Source organism: Uranotaenia lowii, chromosome 2 (assembly GCF_029784155.1).
Source record: "Uranotaenia lowii strain MFRU-FL chromosome 2, ASM2978415v1, whole genome shotgun sequence".
NCBI lineage: Eukaryota > Metazoa > Arthropoda > Insecta > Diptera > Culicidae > Uranotaenia > Uranotaenia lowii.
Window position 1 is genome coordinate 117,972,185 of NC_073692.1, and position 18,577 is coordinate 117,990,761.

At 32.8% G+C, this 18,577-nt stretch overlaps 1 protein-coding gene across 1 annotated transcript in view; it reads right to left on the reverse strand.

The window, feature by feature from the left end:
- The window catches only part of LOC129743637 (protein O-mannosyl-transferase TMTC2-like), an 878,041-nt gene that overhangs the window by 486,448 nt on the left and 373,016 nt on the right, over positions 1-18,577 (reverse strand). The window contains exon 4 of the mRNA XM_055735714.1: positions 2,039-2,600. Coding sequence (XP_055591689.1) covers positions 2,039-2,600 — 562 coding nt within the window. The remainder of the gene's footprint in view (positions 1-2,038; positions 2,601-18,577) is intronic.

Genomic DNA, 18,577 nt, shown 5'->3' on the forward strand with positions numbered 1-18,577 from the left:
TTTTTTTTTTTTTGTCATTTTTGTCATTTTTGTCATTTTTGGCATTTTTTGTCATTTTTGTCATTTTTGTCATTTTTGTCATTTTTGTCATTTTTGTCATTTTTGTCATTTTTGTCATTTTTGTCATTTTTGTCATTTTTGTCAATTTTGTCAATTTTGTCAATTTTGTCAATTTTGTCAATTTTGTCAATTTTGTCAATTTTGTCAATTTTGTCAATTTTGTCAATTTTGTCAATTTTGTCAATTTTGTCAATTTTGTCAATTTTGTCAATTTTGTCAATTTTGTCAATTTTGTCAATTTTGTCAATTTTGTCAATTTTGTCAATTTTGTCAATTTTGTCAATTTTGTCAATTTTGTCAATTTTGTCAATTTTGTCAATTTTGTCAATTTTGTCAATTTTGTCAATTTTGTCAATTTTGTCAATTTTGTCAATTTTGTCAATTTTGTCAATTTTGTCAATTTTGTCAATTTTTTCAATTTTGTCAATTTTGTCAATTTTGTCAATTTCGTCAATTTTGTCAATTTTGTCAATTTTGTCAATTTTGTCAATTTTGTCAATTTTGTCAATTTTGTCAATTTTGTCAATTTTGTCAATTTTGTCAATTTTGTCAATTTTGTCAATTTTGTCAATTTTGTCAATTTTGTCAATTTTGTCAATTTTGTCAATTTTGTCAATTTTGTCAATTTTGTCAATTTTGTCAATTTTGTCAATTTTGTCAATTTTGTCAATTTTGTCAATTTTGTCAATTTTGACAATTTTGTCAATTTTGTCAATTTTGTCAATTTCGTCAATTTTGTCAATTTTGTCAATTTTGTCAATTTTGTCAATTTTGTCAATTTTGTCAATTTTGTCAATTTTGTCAATTTTGTCAATTTTGTCAATTTTGTCATTTTTTTTTTAAATTCTACATAAGACACACCGAGAATTCTAAAGGTATTTGCTAGTGGGTGGTGTGCGGCAAGCATAAAGATGAACATAAACCGGCAGAGTGCACTTCTGTGATCCCTTGATGATTGTGAATGCTCTTTCACATGAATGTTCGCACACCTGAGCAGCTAACATAGGCACTACCTTCTTTTTTTTTTTTGCAACCTGCTTTTCAATCAGCTCCCAAGCAACAACATATATGCTAATCCCGAAGAAATACTGGAAATCCTCTGGGGCAAAAAATCGAAAAACGTGCAATGTGCGTTTATATCTCAGCGGTAATAATGCATTGATTCAATAAAAAGATTCGAGATAGCACGAGCACTTATTCTTCGGGAATGAAGAAAATCAAGACGTAAATGTTGGATGGCATTTTGAATGTATGGGTGACTTGAGATTCCATTCATGAATGAATAATGTCAAAAAATAGTTACGAGAAAACGATGAAAGAAAATCTAAAAATATAAAACCTTCACTTTTTAGAGGAGGATTAAAATTGTTTACAAATACTTATGCGCTAACTGAAGTATTGTGGAGAGATATTTTTTTAGATAAATCTTCAAAACAATCAAAATGTGAATGGCAATAAACCTGATCAAGATACTGTCATCGGGGCTAACTTCCGGACACGGAAAATCTTTCCGACTGGCAGTCACGTGGCAGATGACTAAACAAACACCTGCGCTTCCACCACTCTGCGACATCCGGCAACTTATATAAATAAAATATATAGATATTCAAAATTAAATGTGTTAGTTTGCATTGTTGCTTTTCCTTTTTTTTTGCTCGTCTTTGCGACGTTTCATTGTTCCTCCTTTCAAAGCTTGCAGCTATCTCGTTTTGTAGAGTCAAGCAAACTACGAATGCTGCTTGACTGTGAGTTTTCATTCCAGTGGTTCCCAAAAACTAAGAGTTTTAAGAGTTTTAGTGGGTCGCTCAGCTCATAGCATGGTGCCGGGTTGTTCAGCTTTTTTTTAAAATATTTTATATCTATTTTTATACAAAAAACGTTCAGATTGTCATCATTTCAGAAAAAAACTTATATTCAATGTATCCTTCATTTTGAAATTCCAGCTTAAGCACCACTGTCGCCCGCTCGCAAAACTCACCTTATCTCGGGAACCGGCGTATCCTTTTATGATGTCATAAATTGCACAGACCACTAAAGCTGTCACGGCAGTTTCTTTGCAGAGGACAGCAGCCGCCGCCAGCAGAACGGAACAACCGAGGGCCAACCAGTGGCGCAGATCGGCCTGATGTTGCTGCCGCCAGTGAATGTGCCGGATGTAGGCAAGCAGGGCCAGCAGATAGAGGACGCAGGCCGTGAGGTCAGCTCGGCCAACGACGCCGGCAACCGCCTCGGTGTGAATGGGGTGGGCCGCAAAGAGCAATCCGGCCATCGCCGGTCCCCCGTTCCGGGATGGGATTATGTGCCGCCCGAGTCGAACCACCAGAACCGTGGCCAGACAGTGCAGCAGCACATTGACCAGGTGATACCCGAGCGGTTTGAAGCCATCAAGCAGGTGGTTGAGCTTGAAGCTGGCCACGCACAGGGGCCGGTAGGAACCGTGAGATCCGGAATCGGTCAGCGGTGTGCCCCAGAAGTCATTCTGCAGCATCTGATACCAACTGGTCGAGCTGAGGACGTCCGGATTGCCCAGGATAGCGCGTCTGAAACAAAACGAGAAGGGAAATTGACACTTTAATAACCCGGTATCAAATTAGTAAATTTAAATCACTTTAATTATTCACTCGTTGCGGTAGCATGGTCGGGGAATTCGCCGTATGTGCTTCTACTTCCACCTGAGAAAAGGCAAGTGCCATTCATATGGATGCTGGTTGAACATTGTTTAATGTTCAGGTCGAGGTTGAATCCGATGCATACGAAAAGGCTGAATCAATAGAAACCAGAAACGATGCATGAAGCGTCTCAACTAACCAATTTTCAACATTTTTCAATTTTGAAATGGAAAAAAAATCAAATGTGTTAATGTTACAGACTTATTTACATCTACCTTCTATCGCAGTTCGGGTTAATACCCAAGCAACCAAAAGTCTCGTTAAAATGGTCGAACACAGCTTAATCAGCATAATCAATGTGCTGGGCTTGTGATATAGCTCAGTTGGCAAGTCTGTTGCCTCCTGAGCCGATGTCCGCGAGTTCAAGCCTAAGAGTAAACATCGAACGCAGTTGTACCGGATAGTTTTTCAATAACGATCCGCCAACTGCAACGTAGATAAAGTCGCGAATGCCATAATGATGGTAAAACGACTATAATCGAAACAAAAAAAAAAAAAAAATAATCAATGTGCTGAAGTTCGTTTTATTCAGCCCAAAATTTAAGCTCTAATTGAAACTTTGAAGTTCCATTACAGATTTGAACGGCCTTCTATTCAGCCCACAGGTAAACGTTTAATCAGTAAAAACAAAAAAAAATTCTCCTCTCCTCTCTTACTTTGGTCACCACCAGCCCATGTGGTGCTGCCGGTTTCTTGGCATTCATCTTTATTCCTCCCATCACCTCCCCCAATTGATCTTACTTAATTGCTTTGTTTTTAACTTTGTTCGATAAATGCCGGCACGCACGCCAGTTCTGCTACACAATTATTTGATTCGCTTACTCAAGCAATCAAACAACCTAATGGAAAAAATTAGTCCTGGTACCAGATATGAACCCGATCCTCCGAGATTATAGCCAAACACGCTGCCACGACGCCACGCCTAGATGTTGCCTTGCCAGCAGCTAAACTTCGAAGTGGTTATAAGCTTCCTAGAATACCCGCAAGGACAGCCAGCGGCCAGCAGCAAAGACGCATGTTGATTATTACTAAGAAACATCACGAAACGGCGTATAAATCAATCATCAGTTAAAATAATATCGGTTTAAAAAAATGGAATTCCATGTTTATAACTGTTAAGCATAAAATTATATAAATTCTTGAGTTTATTTTGATATTTAATTGATGAATTGCTTCAACTGACTTTCTATGTGTGATAAATTCGTGATAAGTAAATACTGTTGGACAAAATTTTATAAAGTCAAAATATTTACTTGTTTCAAAAACAATCATTTGCGGGTTTGCTTTAAGTTGTTCTGAGTTGAAGTTTCAAAAAAAAATTATACATGTTAACCATTTCCAAGCTCCAAAAAATGATTAAAGTATTTATTATATGCCCTTTTGTGATGTACGTTCACATTTCATATTCATGAAATGACGGACATGTGTCATAAAAGGCTATTTGGGGATTTTTTTGGAACTTGTAGTTCACAGAAGGCTATTTGAGGAACTTCTTGGAACTTGAAGTTCACGGAAGGCTATTTGAGACCTAATTTGTAACTTTTATACTGTGTGGATGGGATTGACATGTCACAAAAAAAGGTATTTGAGGAACTTTTTGGAACTTCAAGTCTATTGAAGGCTATTTGAGGAACCTTTTGTAACTTTCATGTTCACATTAGAGAAAATTCGGTACCAATTCTCTTTGGAACCTTTGTTCAGCGAAATTCGAACTTTGGAGTGAGACTTTTGGTTGCTTGGGTATGTCCCGAATCTAATATTCAAAAAAAATGAAATTTTATTCCGATATACTAGATCTAGAGATTTTCGATAAACCAAGTTTGTTTTCTTAAAATAATAGAGTTACGGAACTTAAAATTGTATGGTATTAGGAAAAATGGTTTTTGAGACTTTAAAGAATAGGTAATTAAAAAATCTCGCCTGAGCTTTCGTAACGTCGTATGAAACATCTGAAAAATTCACAGAAAACTGCTACGGAAGTTTTCTAAACAAATTTAAAATTTATATTTCATAAAGGAATATGTTGTCCAGCCTACAAATATAATAACATTTTGTTTCATACGACGTAATGAAAGCTCACGCCAGTTATATAGCCTCAGTTAAATAATAGTGAGAATGAAGAACCATACTTCTATCATCAAAATCTCTCTACGGGTAGAAAAAAAAGGAGCGTAAGTTTTTTATTTATTTGGAATCAAATTATTATACAAAACAAAAAGCCTTGTTTCGTCTTCAGACGATACAAAATTTGAATTAATTTTTTTACAGATTATGTTCCATTTTAAATTTGGATGATCTAATTGTGCCTTTGGAAATAAACATATTTTTTTCGGATAAAAATCTGGATCTTGTATTCGGATATAAATAAACGCACATGTATTTAAATCCGTTTGGTGTGCTTCAAAATATTTAGCCTGATTGATCCACCCTCTAAAGATTAGTGCATGTGTAGCAAGGAATGGTCAAAGTTCAGAATTCAGATTCAATTTATGTTATTATTCAACACGTAAATGAGTTTCTCAATCAAAATAATACTATCGAGATGACCCAAGGAAACTGAATTCAAGAGATAGGTGCCCAAATAATAGTTTCTAGACATAGTGTTTCAAGATTGTCAATAAGCTCGGTTTTTATTTACTTTTATTTTGTTAAGAAAAGTAGAATAAGAGTTTTTTGCAAGTTCCTTTTAAAAAATAATCACCAGGATTGTTATAAATTTTATTGATTTCTTTTCAACACATTTGCCGATAATGACAATGATGAAGAGATATTTATCAAGGGATTTAAAATGATTCACCCTTTTGAAAAGAGAAAGAGTTTCAATTTAATTTTCATAGTATTAATGTCAATATCATATTATTCAAATGAAAATTTACAATTACCTCCCTTGGATGGTGTTCAAAGAGTGACTCCAAAGAGTGGCTCAACTCTCTGGAGCCGCTCTCTAATACTTTTCAGATTATCTCAATGACATTGCTTATCTCTTAATGCAGAAATTTTCAAGATGTATTTGCAAAATTTAAACCCAAACTTTAATAACTGTTGAAGGAGCCCAACTACTCGTTTGACTCAATTTTAGACTTTGATTCCATAAAAAATTTGTTTAAAAAATATTTTTTTACACTTTAATTAAACACTTTTTTTATTAGTTGTACGAATAAAAATTTTTTTTAATCAAACAAATGCATGGTTTCATGCTTTGTTGAACATTTTAAATGGATTTGGATGGTGCGTTGATTTTTGGTATTTTAAAAGATTCAGTTCTTTGTGCATGTCTAAAAAGATTTAATTATGTTAATTACCGCTTTAATCTGAGAAGTCTTTAAGTCCTCCTTTATAAGAAAAGAAAACTCGAACTAAAACCAAACGATTTTAAACAAAGAAAATTTAAATCATCTTGTATCTTATCCTAGGTTTTAAAAAGTTTGGATAAATATACATTTTTCTGAAATCTGATAACTTTTTTTCATAACTTTTATCATTATTTAGCTAAAATTTCTTCTCTCAAATAAGAGTTTAAGTATTTAACAACGTGTCATAGAACATTCAAGGAAAATATTATTATTATTATTTTTTTGTTTATTTGTGACACTTTACCAACGTTTTGGCATTCGTCTCAAGGAAAATATTATGAATAGTCAACCGAGTATGACATGTACCACAAAGAGAGGGATCAGACTAAGGAGTAAGAAGGAAATTGCACTTACGAGCATTTGGTTCAGACACTGAATTTTCTTGTATCCAGAAGTGTAGGACGAAAATTTAAAAAGGACTATTCAAGCCATGATGATGATTTTCTAAAATTACGTAAGTTTGCTCGATTGTCTCCATCGAATGACAGTTCGTTCTCTTTGCCAGACCTAATGAATAGAGTCTATATTTTTGAGTGCTTATTCAAAACCTATCCTACCGCACAGTGGATACTATCCCCAAAAATCTGGAAAAAGTCCTTTTTTTAAGTTCACGGCAACAAATTTAATTATTATGGATTCGAATATTTAAATCTCAAGGAACGTTTTGATGAAATTGGATATTTTCTAAGGCTTTTTGTACACCTTTCATGGAACAAACTTGAACAACAACTTAAACACAAAAATAAAAAATTGAATCCCTCCAAACAATTAAAAAAGGCATCTTTATTTAAATTTATAAAAGTCTTTACCGAAGTGGTACATTATAATCTATTTAACTGATTTGAAATGAAAATCATCCTCAATATCACGAACTAATAAAGATTCACTTAGTTGAAAACCCAACATCTCATGATAATTTTTTTTATATACTCTATTTATTTTTGGGAATCAAAAATATTGCTGGCGCTCCCGAACACTGTGTGTTAATGAAAATTGTTAAAAGCAAGCGAAAAGAATTAATTTGTAATAAGAAATTCAGTTAAGGGAAAATTAAAAAATAATAATTTGTTTCTGTTACGGCACAAAGTGGTGCGATTGCGATTGGACTTTGATCCCATACCAGGTTCATCGCATCGTCATCAGTTATATCGAACTCAATTATATTGACCCTTCCCGAGCGAGCGCCCCAGCCTTTAAAACCCGGCCACAACAAAGTTGCAATCATCAATCAAAGTGCAACCAAACACCAGAATGTGGCCATTCTCATCGGAACCAGAAGTAAACGTGGAGAACAACATCTCCACACACAACGCGATCGGGTACTCGATCGACGCGTTGTTCGTGGTCATCATCATCATCATAATCATCGTTTGGCGATGGCGACGAAATGTGCGCCGTCTGCAGAAAATGGAAGAATTGGCGGCACGGCTCGCTCGGGAACGAGCCTCGAGTGAGGTTTGAAACAAAACGAATAAAATCAGTTCAAAGTTGGAACTCGTGTCATTCACTTGGATGACAACCCTTTGTGTGAAAATTCTCGTGTTATGTTTAGACTTAACAGTTTACTTAACACTGTGGTTAATAAAATACTATTAGAAAGGTAAAAGCCTCAACAAAAACCTATTTGAAAATCAGTTGCTAGTTTTTGCTTTTATTTGAATTCGAGAGCAAATGAAATGAAAATTTCAATGAATTTATACACTGTAAATCAAGCATTGATTGCTTCGATATACAAATAAATCACCATAACATATCAGTTAGAATATTCGTGCAACTAATCCAGAGGAATTAAGGAGCCCATACTTGATTTAAAATAAACCCTTCATATAAAATTTAAAAATATTCAACTTTTCGATATAAGGTTCAAAACCTATTTGGGAAATTTTATTTAAAAAAATTACAAACATTGAAAAAAAAATCAATATTTTTTTCATCTTTCCGCATACAACCTTTAATAAAAGAAAAAAAAAACTTTTTATTAATTTTAACCATTTTTTTTATTTTGAACCACTGTGAACCGTAGGATAAAAATCGCAAAAAAAAATGTTTTGTGTAGCCATGAAATTCGTTTATTTTTATGTATTTATTTGTTTCTTTCGCACAGACTGATTGTACTAGGTAACTTCTTAACCTATTTTTCTAGGACTGTTAAGACATACCAATCAAAAATACTAGCACACTCATTAAAATTGCGGTTGCATTTGTTGATTGCATTGTAGAAGCTGAGTAGTTGGATAAGCTGGAATCTAAAGAAGTGGTTGAGTATCTAAAGGAGTGGTTTGATCATGAAATTATTGAACGCTCTAGCAAACAAACCCTACCATTTTATAATACTTTTCAATGGATTCAGATTTTTCATTTTGAAGTGGACACAACTTTTTTATGAAATTCTCTCATGTTTTCTCTTGTTGGCAAACAATGAAGTTTAGGGATAGGCATAACCAAAAATTAAAGCCAATTTTTATTTAAAGTTCCTTGACTTTCCAGGATTATTCAATATGCAGAATTTTTTCTTCCATTAAAATTGTTATACAAAATTGAAACGCTTTGCGCTAATTCAGAAATCAACCAAATCATTTAAAATTTTACACTGAGACTTGGTGACCCTTAGAAGCAGCGTAAAAACATATGGAAGCAAAAAGTCAATTTTTGCAGCTGTCTATGCACATGTAAATAGACTGAAAATATATTTGCAAACACTGAAAACATTTTTTATACATTTTCAAGCAAATATTAAAAAAAAAAATTAAATATAGGTTACAATAGTCCATATTTACTCGTTTTGATTGCTTCTAACAGGCAACAATGTCTTATGCCTCAAGTTAGCTGTGTTTTTTTTTTTTATTTTCTAAGTAAGCAGATCCTTATGCGAAAGTAAAATTGCTCCCCTTGTCCTGAATTCAACCCTGAACTACACTGTCATTTACAATGAACTTTATCGGCCGCCTTTCTGCACCATTCAGACACTTTTGGATGGATCTTCTCGCTCATACATATTTATAAGTAGAACCCAATGCTCTCCGGGCGAATAGTCACGTCTCGCTTTGTTTTTGGTCATCTTACTCAAGCCAACTTGAATGGGAAATTGGAAAGGGAAATCTTCGGATGCACTTAAACCTAGGAATCATCGCTCCCTACCTAGCTTTGTTTGACTTCATTCATAAATTGGTACCTAAGCTTTGAATCTGCCCCAGAAGGCACCCCTGCCCGGTTTCAGCGGGTGACATTTTCTCTAAGTTTATGTAGTAGCTGCAGTTTCCCCTTTCTCTGCTGCTATTTCAACGAAAACCTTTGAATGCATTCGGTCCGGCTATAAATATAAATCCTGCTGCATATTTGATACAATTATTTTCTCATTAGGCTGCATGAATCATAGTTTTCGACGGTCTTAGCGGGGTGAGTGGGTAGCTTTCTAAAGTTGGACTGTTGCTGGAGCGACGCTTTTGTGGTGTTAGCTCAGTGAGAAATGGAAACGTACAACTCATACATATTTGTGAGTGATGGTGTTTACGCTGTTGGCCTTTCAACCGAATGAAATTTTTCCGAAAGTAGGAATAAACATTTGAAGGTTTTGAGTTCTGTTACATTAATTCATGAAAAATAGTTCAATCATTTTTTTTTTAATTTGAGATAAGCATTTTGTTATTTTTCTTTATAAATTTCTTTTGATTTGAATGAGAAATTGATAGCTTCGTAAGTTGCAACAATTAGAACCTATTCTTATTTTTGAGAGACATCATTTTCGGATTTAGTTTCTCACCACGGGATATATTTATTTCCTCACATTCCATTTCTTTCTCCACCATATGTGGAATTAAACTTGAGTTGGCAAAACGAGACTAGGGAGAAGGTTTATGTTGGGGTTACAGGGAAAAGATGAAGGGAGAATGGCAGGAGCACAAATGGCCATCTGAACGATGTCCAAAGTCTCTGGAGCAATTTCATTATACAAATGCTGATGTTATTTTATGCGGTCGAGACAAAGTAGAAATTCATGGCGGTACAAAAGAGTTATTTATACGTATAGGATTGGGAACACTTTCTCCATGGCGTCGTCCCATAATGATTGCTGGGAGATAGAGTTTCGTTTCTCTGAGTAGACGTGCAATTAATGGCGACATAAAGTGTGGCATATTTAGGGGATGTGGTCGTCTCTCGATGGGCGAATTGCTTCAGACTCAACAGATTGGCTTGGCTAAGCTGCCAAGTTTCGAACAATTTTCGCAAAACCATTCGAGGCCCGCAATTCCTGGGACCGCACAAAGTGCTGATCAACCTCATTTAATCTTAATAAAACTTTTCATCACATCGTAAATCGCTTCTATAAAATCTACCCAAAGGATTCGCGCAAAGAAGCAGAGAAGTCTGCAAATGAAACCTGCGGCGATATGTGAATAGAATATCAATCGAGACCGCCTCCTTGCGCCAACAACGTCGATGGTTTTTGGAAGCGGAGTTTGGAAAGCTGTTGAAACTTTCATACACTATGGGCCAGGGGTCGGTAACATTTTGTTTCGAAAGAGCCGAAGATTACAAAATAATGTTTGTTACTTTAATTTATCGACCTTATCGGTGAAAAGTGATTTTCTTTTTAGAAGAGACATCTAAAAATAACGATTTTTTTTAGATGGATAGAAGGTAAGATGAAATGAAAAATGGTGAAAATGAGCGAGTAGAATTTATTTAGAAGCATTATCATCACATATCAAATTTTTGTTCCTCACGGGCCAACTACAAAATAAAATATTCTTCAAGAAATCAATCTCAGCTTCAATTTTTTTGTATCTCTTGATCTTTTTAATGCACAACTAAACATTAAAATAAATTTCACAAGGCCACATAATTCACATTTTTTCGAGGTGTAAAGAATTTAAGAGCAATGCTGCAAATTTTCCGAAACACGAATGATATAACCTGAAACGGAAATAAATGAAAAAGAAACGTCAATAAATAAAAAAAGCATTTGATCGGCTCGGTCATTCTCGAGCTTTCTATCAGTCAGTTGAATGTAAACTCGTAAACCAGAACAAACGTATATCAAATTTTCGATTCAGTCATTTTAAGCAAGCATCTGAGCAAATATTTGTAAACAAACTCATTGAGTGCTCCGCGCACTCCTCGCCTACTTACTTAAAAAGTCAGAGAATCATGTGTTTCTATAAACCTTGGTTTTAGCATTCAATCAGTATTAGCAAAAAATACCGGTAATTTCAGTAGGCATTTGGTACTGCCATTTTTGCAAAGTAAGAATTGGGTTGGGATTTAAAAAGGTAGGGAGGATGAATATAAATTTTTTGAGTATTGAATTCAGCGCAACTAATAATGACAAAAATATAACAAATATGTTCAAAATAAGACAAAAATCAGACAATTATGACAGAACTATGATCGAAATTAAGCAAATGGGGTCAAAAAAATGGCAAAATTGTGACAAATGTGGTGAAAACAGTACAACTAAAATCAGTCAAATATGACAAAATCTGTCAAGAAAATGACAACAATCTAACAAATATTTCAAAATTTTTACTTAAGTATGACAAAAAACTGTCTATACAATTACAAAACGTGACATAAAAAATAACAAAATTGTGCCAAAAATCTGAAAAATATGACAAAATTTTGACAATATGACATAAATCTAACATTAAAATTACCAAAATTCGCTAGCTCTTTGTCAGAAATATGACAAATGATATTTTATCTAAAAGAAGATATGAGAAATATGACACAAATCAGGCAAAAATGATAAAATTATATCAAAATCATGACAATGTCACAGAAATTATCATTCAAATGATAAAAAATCGGCAACCTTTTGTCAAAAATATGACAAACGACATAAAAATAAGAAAAAAAATGACATAAATATGGCAAATATGACAAAATTATTACAAAACCTGGAAAACTTATAACAATTAAAAAATGTCAACAATCTTGTTATACACATTTTATCATATTTTTATCACCTTTTAATATGTTTACATAGTTTGACGACATAGTCGGATTTATGTCCTTTTCATTTCAAATTTGTGTGATATTTTTATCATAATTTTGACATATTTATAGGATTATTGTCATAAGTTTGTTTTTCTTTATTACAATTTAATGACACTTTTTATCCACAATTTTAAAATTTTTGTATATTGGTTGCCATTATTTCGTCATATTTTTGTTATATTTGCCATAACGTTGTGTTTTTCACCACATTCGTCATATTTATTATTTAACTATTTTACTATTACAAATTTTGCAATCGGTCTACAATCTTCCCACAGGCATATACAAGATGCGATTTTTTTTTAAATAATAACGTATTCTGCTGTACACTTGCTTCAAAATGAGGCTCGTTTGAGGAAAATCTTGGCCAAACATGCTTCAGAAAGCCAACCAAGGGTATGAAATTGGCCTATCAGCCTTAGCTAAGGTTGTTAAATTTTTTTCAGCACGTATCTGGGCAGATCTGGGAAAGATCCGGGCTGTTTTACTTAAAAACCTGGCAAACCGGGCATTTCATTTAAAAATTGTCAAACAAAAATCGGGCAAAATTTGGTTAAACCCCAGGAATTGCTCAACCGAAATCATGAAAAGTAAATTTAAAAAAAAAATTAAGCAAAACTCCTCAGCAGATTTTAAATCGTGTTTAAGGCTTCCAACAAACTTTTCATGGTTATTTTCATAAAACTTTCACAAAACATTTCGATTTGAGCGAAAAAAAAAATTAATTTTAGGAACTTTGTCCGTCAAGTTATGTCGCGAGGCGGAATTCTATGTAAATAAATAAATAATGAATTTCAATAATTTTTTTAAAAGGAGAAAAAAAGACTGTTTGAAATATTCAGATTCGAAGTTGTTAAACATGATTCCCATGCAGAATTCAATCATAACAAAGCTTCTAAATGGCGATCTAGGTTTGAGAACTCAGAATCAGAGTCTTCATTTGAAACTCGCAATTAAATTCACTTTTAATTCAGATTCACAAATCAAACTTAAGATGAGTTATTGAAATAGTGAATTCAGTTTGAAACCCAAAACATCAGAATTTCACTTATAGATTCATGAAGTAAAATTCACTCATTTGTTCATAATCAAATTTCTGATCTGGAAGTAAGATTCAGAAATGTTTTTTTTCTGTGTAAATTTAATAAGTCTTATTGAAATCCAGAAGCAGATCCAAATTTCTAATTTTTAATTCCGGTACAAAATACAGACACAGAATTCGAAATTCAGATTCATATCTAGCTTGTGAATGAGTTGCGCAATCAAAATATGAATAACAAAATTAATATTTCGTTGAGAAATTCAAGTAGCAAGAGATTGCAGGCTGATAATATTGATTGTAAATTTAATTTAAAAATTTAAAATTTCTAATCAAAGTCTATTTTTGCTGAAAATCTCAAATATGAATTAAAATTTGAGTTTAACTTGTGAATTTTTTAATCGAACCTGATTTTAATTTTTTTTAAATCATCCACAGAATTTGAATTATGTTTATTGATTTTATATGTAAAATATTTGCTGATAAAGAAACACGTTAATTTCATATAACATATAAGATGAATTCTTTAGCTTCTGGATGGGTTGTTTGAAATTTTATTTTTACTTTTGAAAATTTGATTAATTTTCATCAATCTTTAAATTTGCTCGTAATATTGGAAGATTGACCAAATTTCATTTGGACATACAATCAGTTTTTTTTTAAATTTCTTTAAAAAAAACATATTTTATGCTCAAATCAAATAAATGTTATCTAGCCGACTCTTGAAAAAGTTTAATGATTTTAATTTAGATTTATGAAGTTCCCTATTTGGTTACTTAAGGCTTCTTTGTACAAGCTAAGCTCACAAAGTTAGGATTTACAGACATTTTTTAAAAAGTTGCTTTTAAAAACGAAAAACAATTAAAGTAAAAGAATCTTAAATTGAAAAATCAAGTAGTGAGCATTTCTTTTTCATGCTTTAGTTGTTTTAACAAAAAAAAAAATCATAGAAAAAACATTTTTAAAATCAAATTAAATTCAATCATAAACTATGTGTTTCGATTAAACTCCCATTTCGAAACGGATTTTTTTCTTCGAGAATTGAAATTTCAAAACATGGCATAATATTTTTGAAATTCAAGATATAACGGTGAATACACTCTTCATGTAAAAAAAAGAAAAAACAAAGAGTATGTTACCTAGTTAGAATGAATTAAAATTAACAAATATTTTCAAATTGCTAAACCAGCTTTTATCATGTTAAATTGCTAATCAGATCTTCTATTAATTTTAGGATTAGAATTAACCCTTTAATGCATAGTCTTGTTCTTAAACAACACAAATAAACATCTAAATGTCTCGGCAGCGTTTGTAAATTTACAAGTGATTTATTGACAAAAATATTTAAGAAATAAGAGACAAAAAAATGGTATTTTAATTTTAATTTTTTTGATGTTTGTATGAAATATGCGATAGTATGCAAAAAAAAATTACAAAAATGAAATTGATTCATTTTTTGCAAAAAGTTGTTTTTGGAAACTGGCGGTTATATTTTTTTCTCTTTGTAAATCTAAAAAAAAGTACAAACATTTTTTTTATCTCAATCAATAGCTAACACATTTCTGCATCCAAGTAACAAGGTTTGGAAGATATTCTGAAGATCGTATTGAAATAAATTAAGAATTTCTAAAATTATATCTCAACATTGATGGACCATGACTTTTATAGTACTCAAAATATCGACTTCAAACCTCTTCATTTGTTTTATTCGAGCTAAAATGTAATCATTTCACTGAATAATAACTGATATTTTTATTTAAAAAAATTTCATGCATTAGAGGGTTAATTTCTTTTGAAACCTGATGTTTTATTTTTGTATTCAATCAAATTACTAGTTTATGAAAATGAACATTGTTACGAATATTATTTTTGACTTAACGGATTTATTGAACATTTTTTGAATTTTTATAAGTTTTAGCTAAATTTGAATTTTGAACCCAATCAACCCCCCCACCCCCCCTTCCATCGCATCGACAGATCCTTCGCACGGGCTTGAGCTAAGTTGGTTTTTTTTAAGATTCTTGTAAGATATCTTCCTTAAAAGCTACAAAGCTAAAACCGAATCTGTAAATTCCGTAATTTTTGCTGAAATATTCCATTTTCATGCACAGAGCACAAGAGCCACAGGTTGATACCCAAAGTATCAAACGTGGCTCACAAACCATAGATTGCCAACTTCTGTACTTCACCAAACCAAACCGCAGTCGAGAATGGGGAAAGTCGCTGCTAGCCGGAGAAGCCCCAGCCGGGATTTGCGCCATTCCTTCTCATCTCATCTCATCGGCACCCAATCAAACCTCGTTGGCTGCCTCGGAGAAGTTCTGCCATCGTTGATCGGATTTTCATACCATCCAAATCCAGCCAACCCATCCAAGCTAAAAAGGAACCCTCAGCAGTGGCAGGAAGCCCTGCAAGCCCAGCCTCATTTCTTATTCATCGACGAAACTCTCGGATACGTAATAGCAATCAATTATTTTCATAAGTACTAATTTGAAATTAACTTTAAACTTTTTGATTGCTTTTAGGGCGATTGCGATGCTGCCAGCTGCCGCAGGGACCAACCGGAGCGAGCAGAGTTGCCTTAAAAACTTTCAGCGTTCCACTAAAGTTGAAGAGAAGAACTGACCCTATAGCTTTCCATTCTCGCCGGGACACAGTGGGGTAGTTCAGATAAATTAGAATCCACTGATCTGTCCTACTTTTTCTCAAGTTTTTGCCATAACCACAATAAATTTCTTTAACGAATATTTAAAAACACAAACTATTCCAATAGAAAGTTTGAAGAGGAAAAAGTTTACCAACCCCACTAAAACAGCTAATACAACCCGTCCAAACTTCGAGTCCATCAATATCGTTATGTTATTGATTTTATCCAGGCAAAATCCACTGTTCGCAAAATTTCTTCACCACTTCAGCAACTTGGGAAAAACTGAGATGGCTGCAACTAGCTTCATAGCTAGTTCATCGTTTCCCATCGTTATGAATGGTTCAAGTAATGTTTTTTTTCTTCTCAACCAAACAGTTCTCCTGGAAAAACCATTGCTGAATCAACACACTCCTTGAACTCGGGCTGGAGCGCTCAAAAGTTTTTGCCTTACCTTCATGGTCTCTGGCATGGCCAGTCTTTCGTCATCGAACTGTTCGAAATAATAATCACGTCTAGTGTTTCGGTTTCCCTCCATTCGTTTTTTCCTGCTGCATCCGTCACTTTTTCACCTTAGATTCTCAGGAAGGTTTTTTTCTGGTACCTCAAGTTGAAAAGAAAAGCCAAGAACTCTTAGAAAACTCTTGGAAGCAAACCAAGCGGAGCATTAGAAGTAGTTCCATGGACTTTAATTTTTCGTTTACTTTTTTTTTCAAAGAATGTTTAAGAGCTTGTCTTTGATGAACTTATTGGATGGTCGTTTTGGGTTTGAATGCAAAAAAAAGTTAACTTTAAAAAAGAAATTTTCTTTGATACCATTCCCAAAAAAAAAATCTTTCATGAGGGTGATATTTTTTTTCTTGCCTGATCATACACTATCAAACAGCTTTAATCTTGTTTGCTTAGTGTAGATATGTGTAAATTTTTTTTAAGGTGATTTTTTTTTTCATTTTGCATGACTCGACAAGAGCTATGAAATATGTTCCTTAAACTGTTTCTTTTCGCAAACCTTGAAATATTTTGGTGAAAAATTTATATTAAAGTTTAAATAACTGCTGGAAATTTAAACTATCCAAAATGTGGACTAAGCCTTTACATTGCCCACAAACGTCAATTAAATATTAGCTAATTCTTGAAAACTCCTCTAGAATAGAAATCTTTATCAGAGAGCAGGGTTGAATGTCGGAGGTGGAAAATGAAAAGCACTCGCCGCACCGGGTCATGGGGGTCAGGGAGAAAAAATCCATACTATGCTTCGCTAGATTTTTAAAAGTTGCAGACTTAATTTGAAAAGAGAATTTAAAGAGCTCTCAATAAGCTTAAAAAAGGGAAGCTCCTGGACAAGAAAACCCAATCCGATTTTCACCCAGTAAACACTAGAGTAAATTATTCTACTACATAATGCTTTTTAAGTGAGGGTAAAAAATAAACATATTAAACCACAGCAAAAATTGACTTTTCGCTCCCATATGATTTTTCGATACCTTTTGGGTCAACAAGCATCAGTGTAAAATAAGAGATAATTTGGTTGATTTCTGAATTCGTGCAACGCGTTACAATTTTGTATGTAAATTTGTATGGGAGATGAAATTTTTGCACATAAATTCATCCAGAAAATTCAAAAAAGCTTTAAATAAAGTATGTCGTTTATCACTGGTTTTGCCTATTCTTCAGTTTTCATTTTTCTTTCACGAAAAGAAGCTAAGAAAATCATGAAAAAAGTTATAACCATTTCAAAATAAAACAAGCTGAATCCATTGAAAAGTGATTAAAATGGCAGTCTTTGGTTTCTAGAGCTTTAAAAAATTTCTTAAAATATTTTTGCAATAATTATATAAATCAACAAACTCATCGTCTAAGTAAAAAAAAATTTCATTCTACAGTGTTAGAGATTTCAAACATGCAGTCAAAAATGCTAAAATAAAACAATTCATTTTAAATAACTCTCTTTTGGTTGTTGGAATAACTTTTCTAGGGTACAAAACAGGTTTGTGGATTGGTTACATGAAATGAACTGTAAAAATCAAGGGGTATAAATCATCCAAAGTTATATTTTTCCGAACTTTCAGTACATCTCTGATGATTTTTCAATGAAAAATTTTGTTGTCTTTTATAACTTTCCATACAAAATTAAAAATTATTGCGCTAACTCAGAACATGATTAATCCTTTCAATTTTTTTTTTGTTTTTTTCAGCAATCAAAACAACCAAAAATAGTTATGGGAGATGCGAACGTTTATGAATTTAAAACTTCCATACAAAACTTGCAGTGGTATTATACATATGGAAAAATTGCAGTCAGTTTTGCAACTTTTTGTTGTATTTTATTTGCTTTTTGCCAGCATTGATTGATTCTCCAGCATATCTGATTTTATCATACATCAAGCACTTTCACGAATTATCAGCATCACATTTTGTGTTAATTCATTGATTAATTAGAACTTATCAAATCGTAAATGGACACCAAGAACTAGCATACTTACTGAAAAGTTTGATCATGTCTGAACTAATTTGAAGAAAAAATGATGCAAATTCTTTTAATAAACAGTTTTTTCACGTTTTTTTTTTGGTAAAACACATATTCATATTTACTATGGTTCATGAATTTGATAGATTTATTATTTTTATAAACTCAATATTTCGCATTCCAAAACATTCTCAAGTGTAGATGAGGAATTTTGACATTAAGATTTCAGAAAATCTTGCTTGAACATTGTTTACACATTCTTCATACTGTATCATGATTTTAAAAATACTTTGTTTTTCTAAGTACTAAGTTAACTAATGTTTAATGAATAAATCAGATATTGATTGT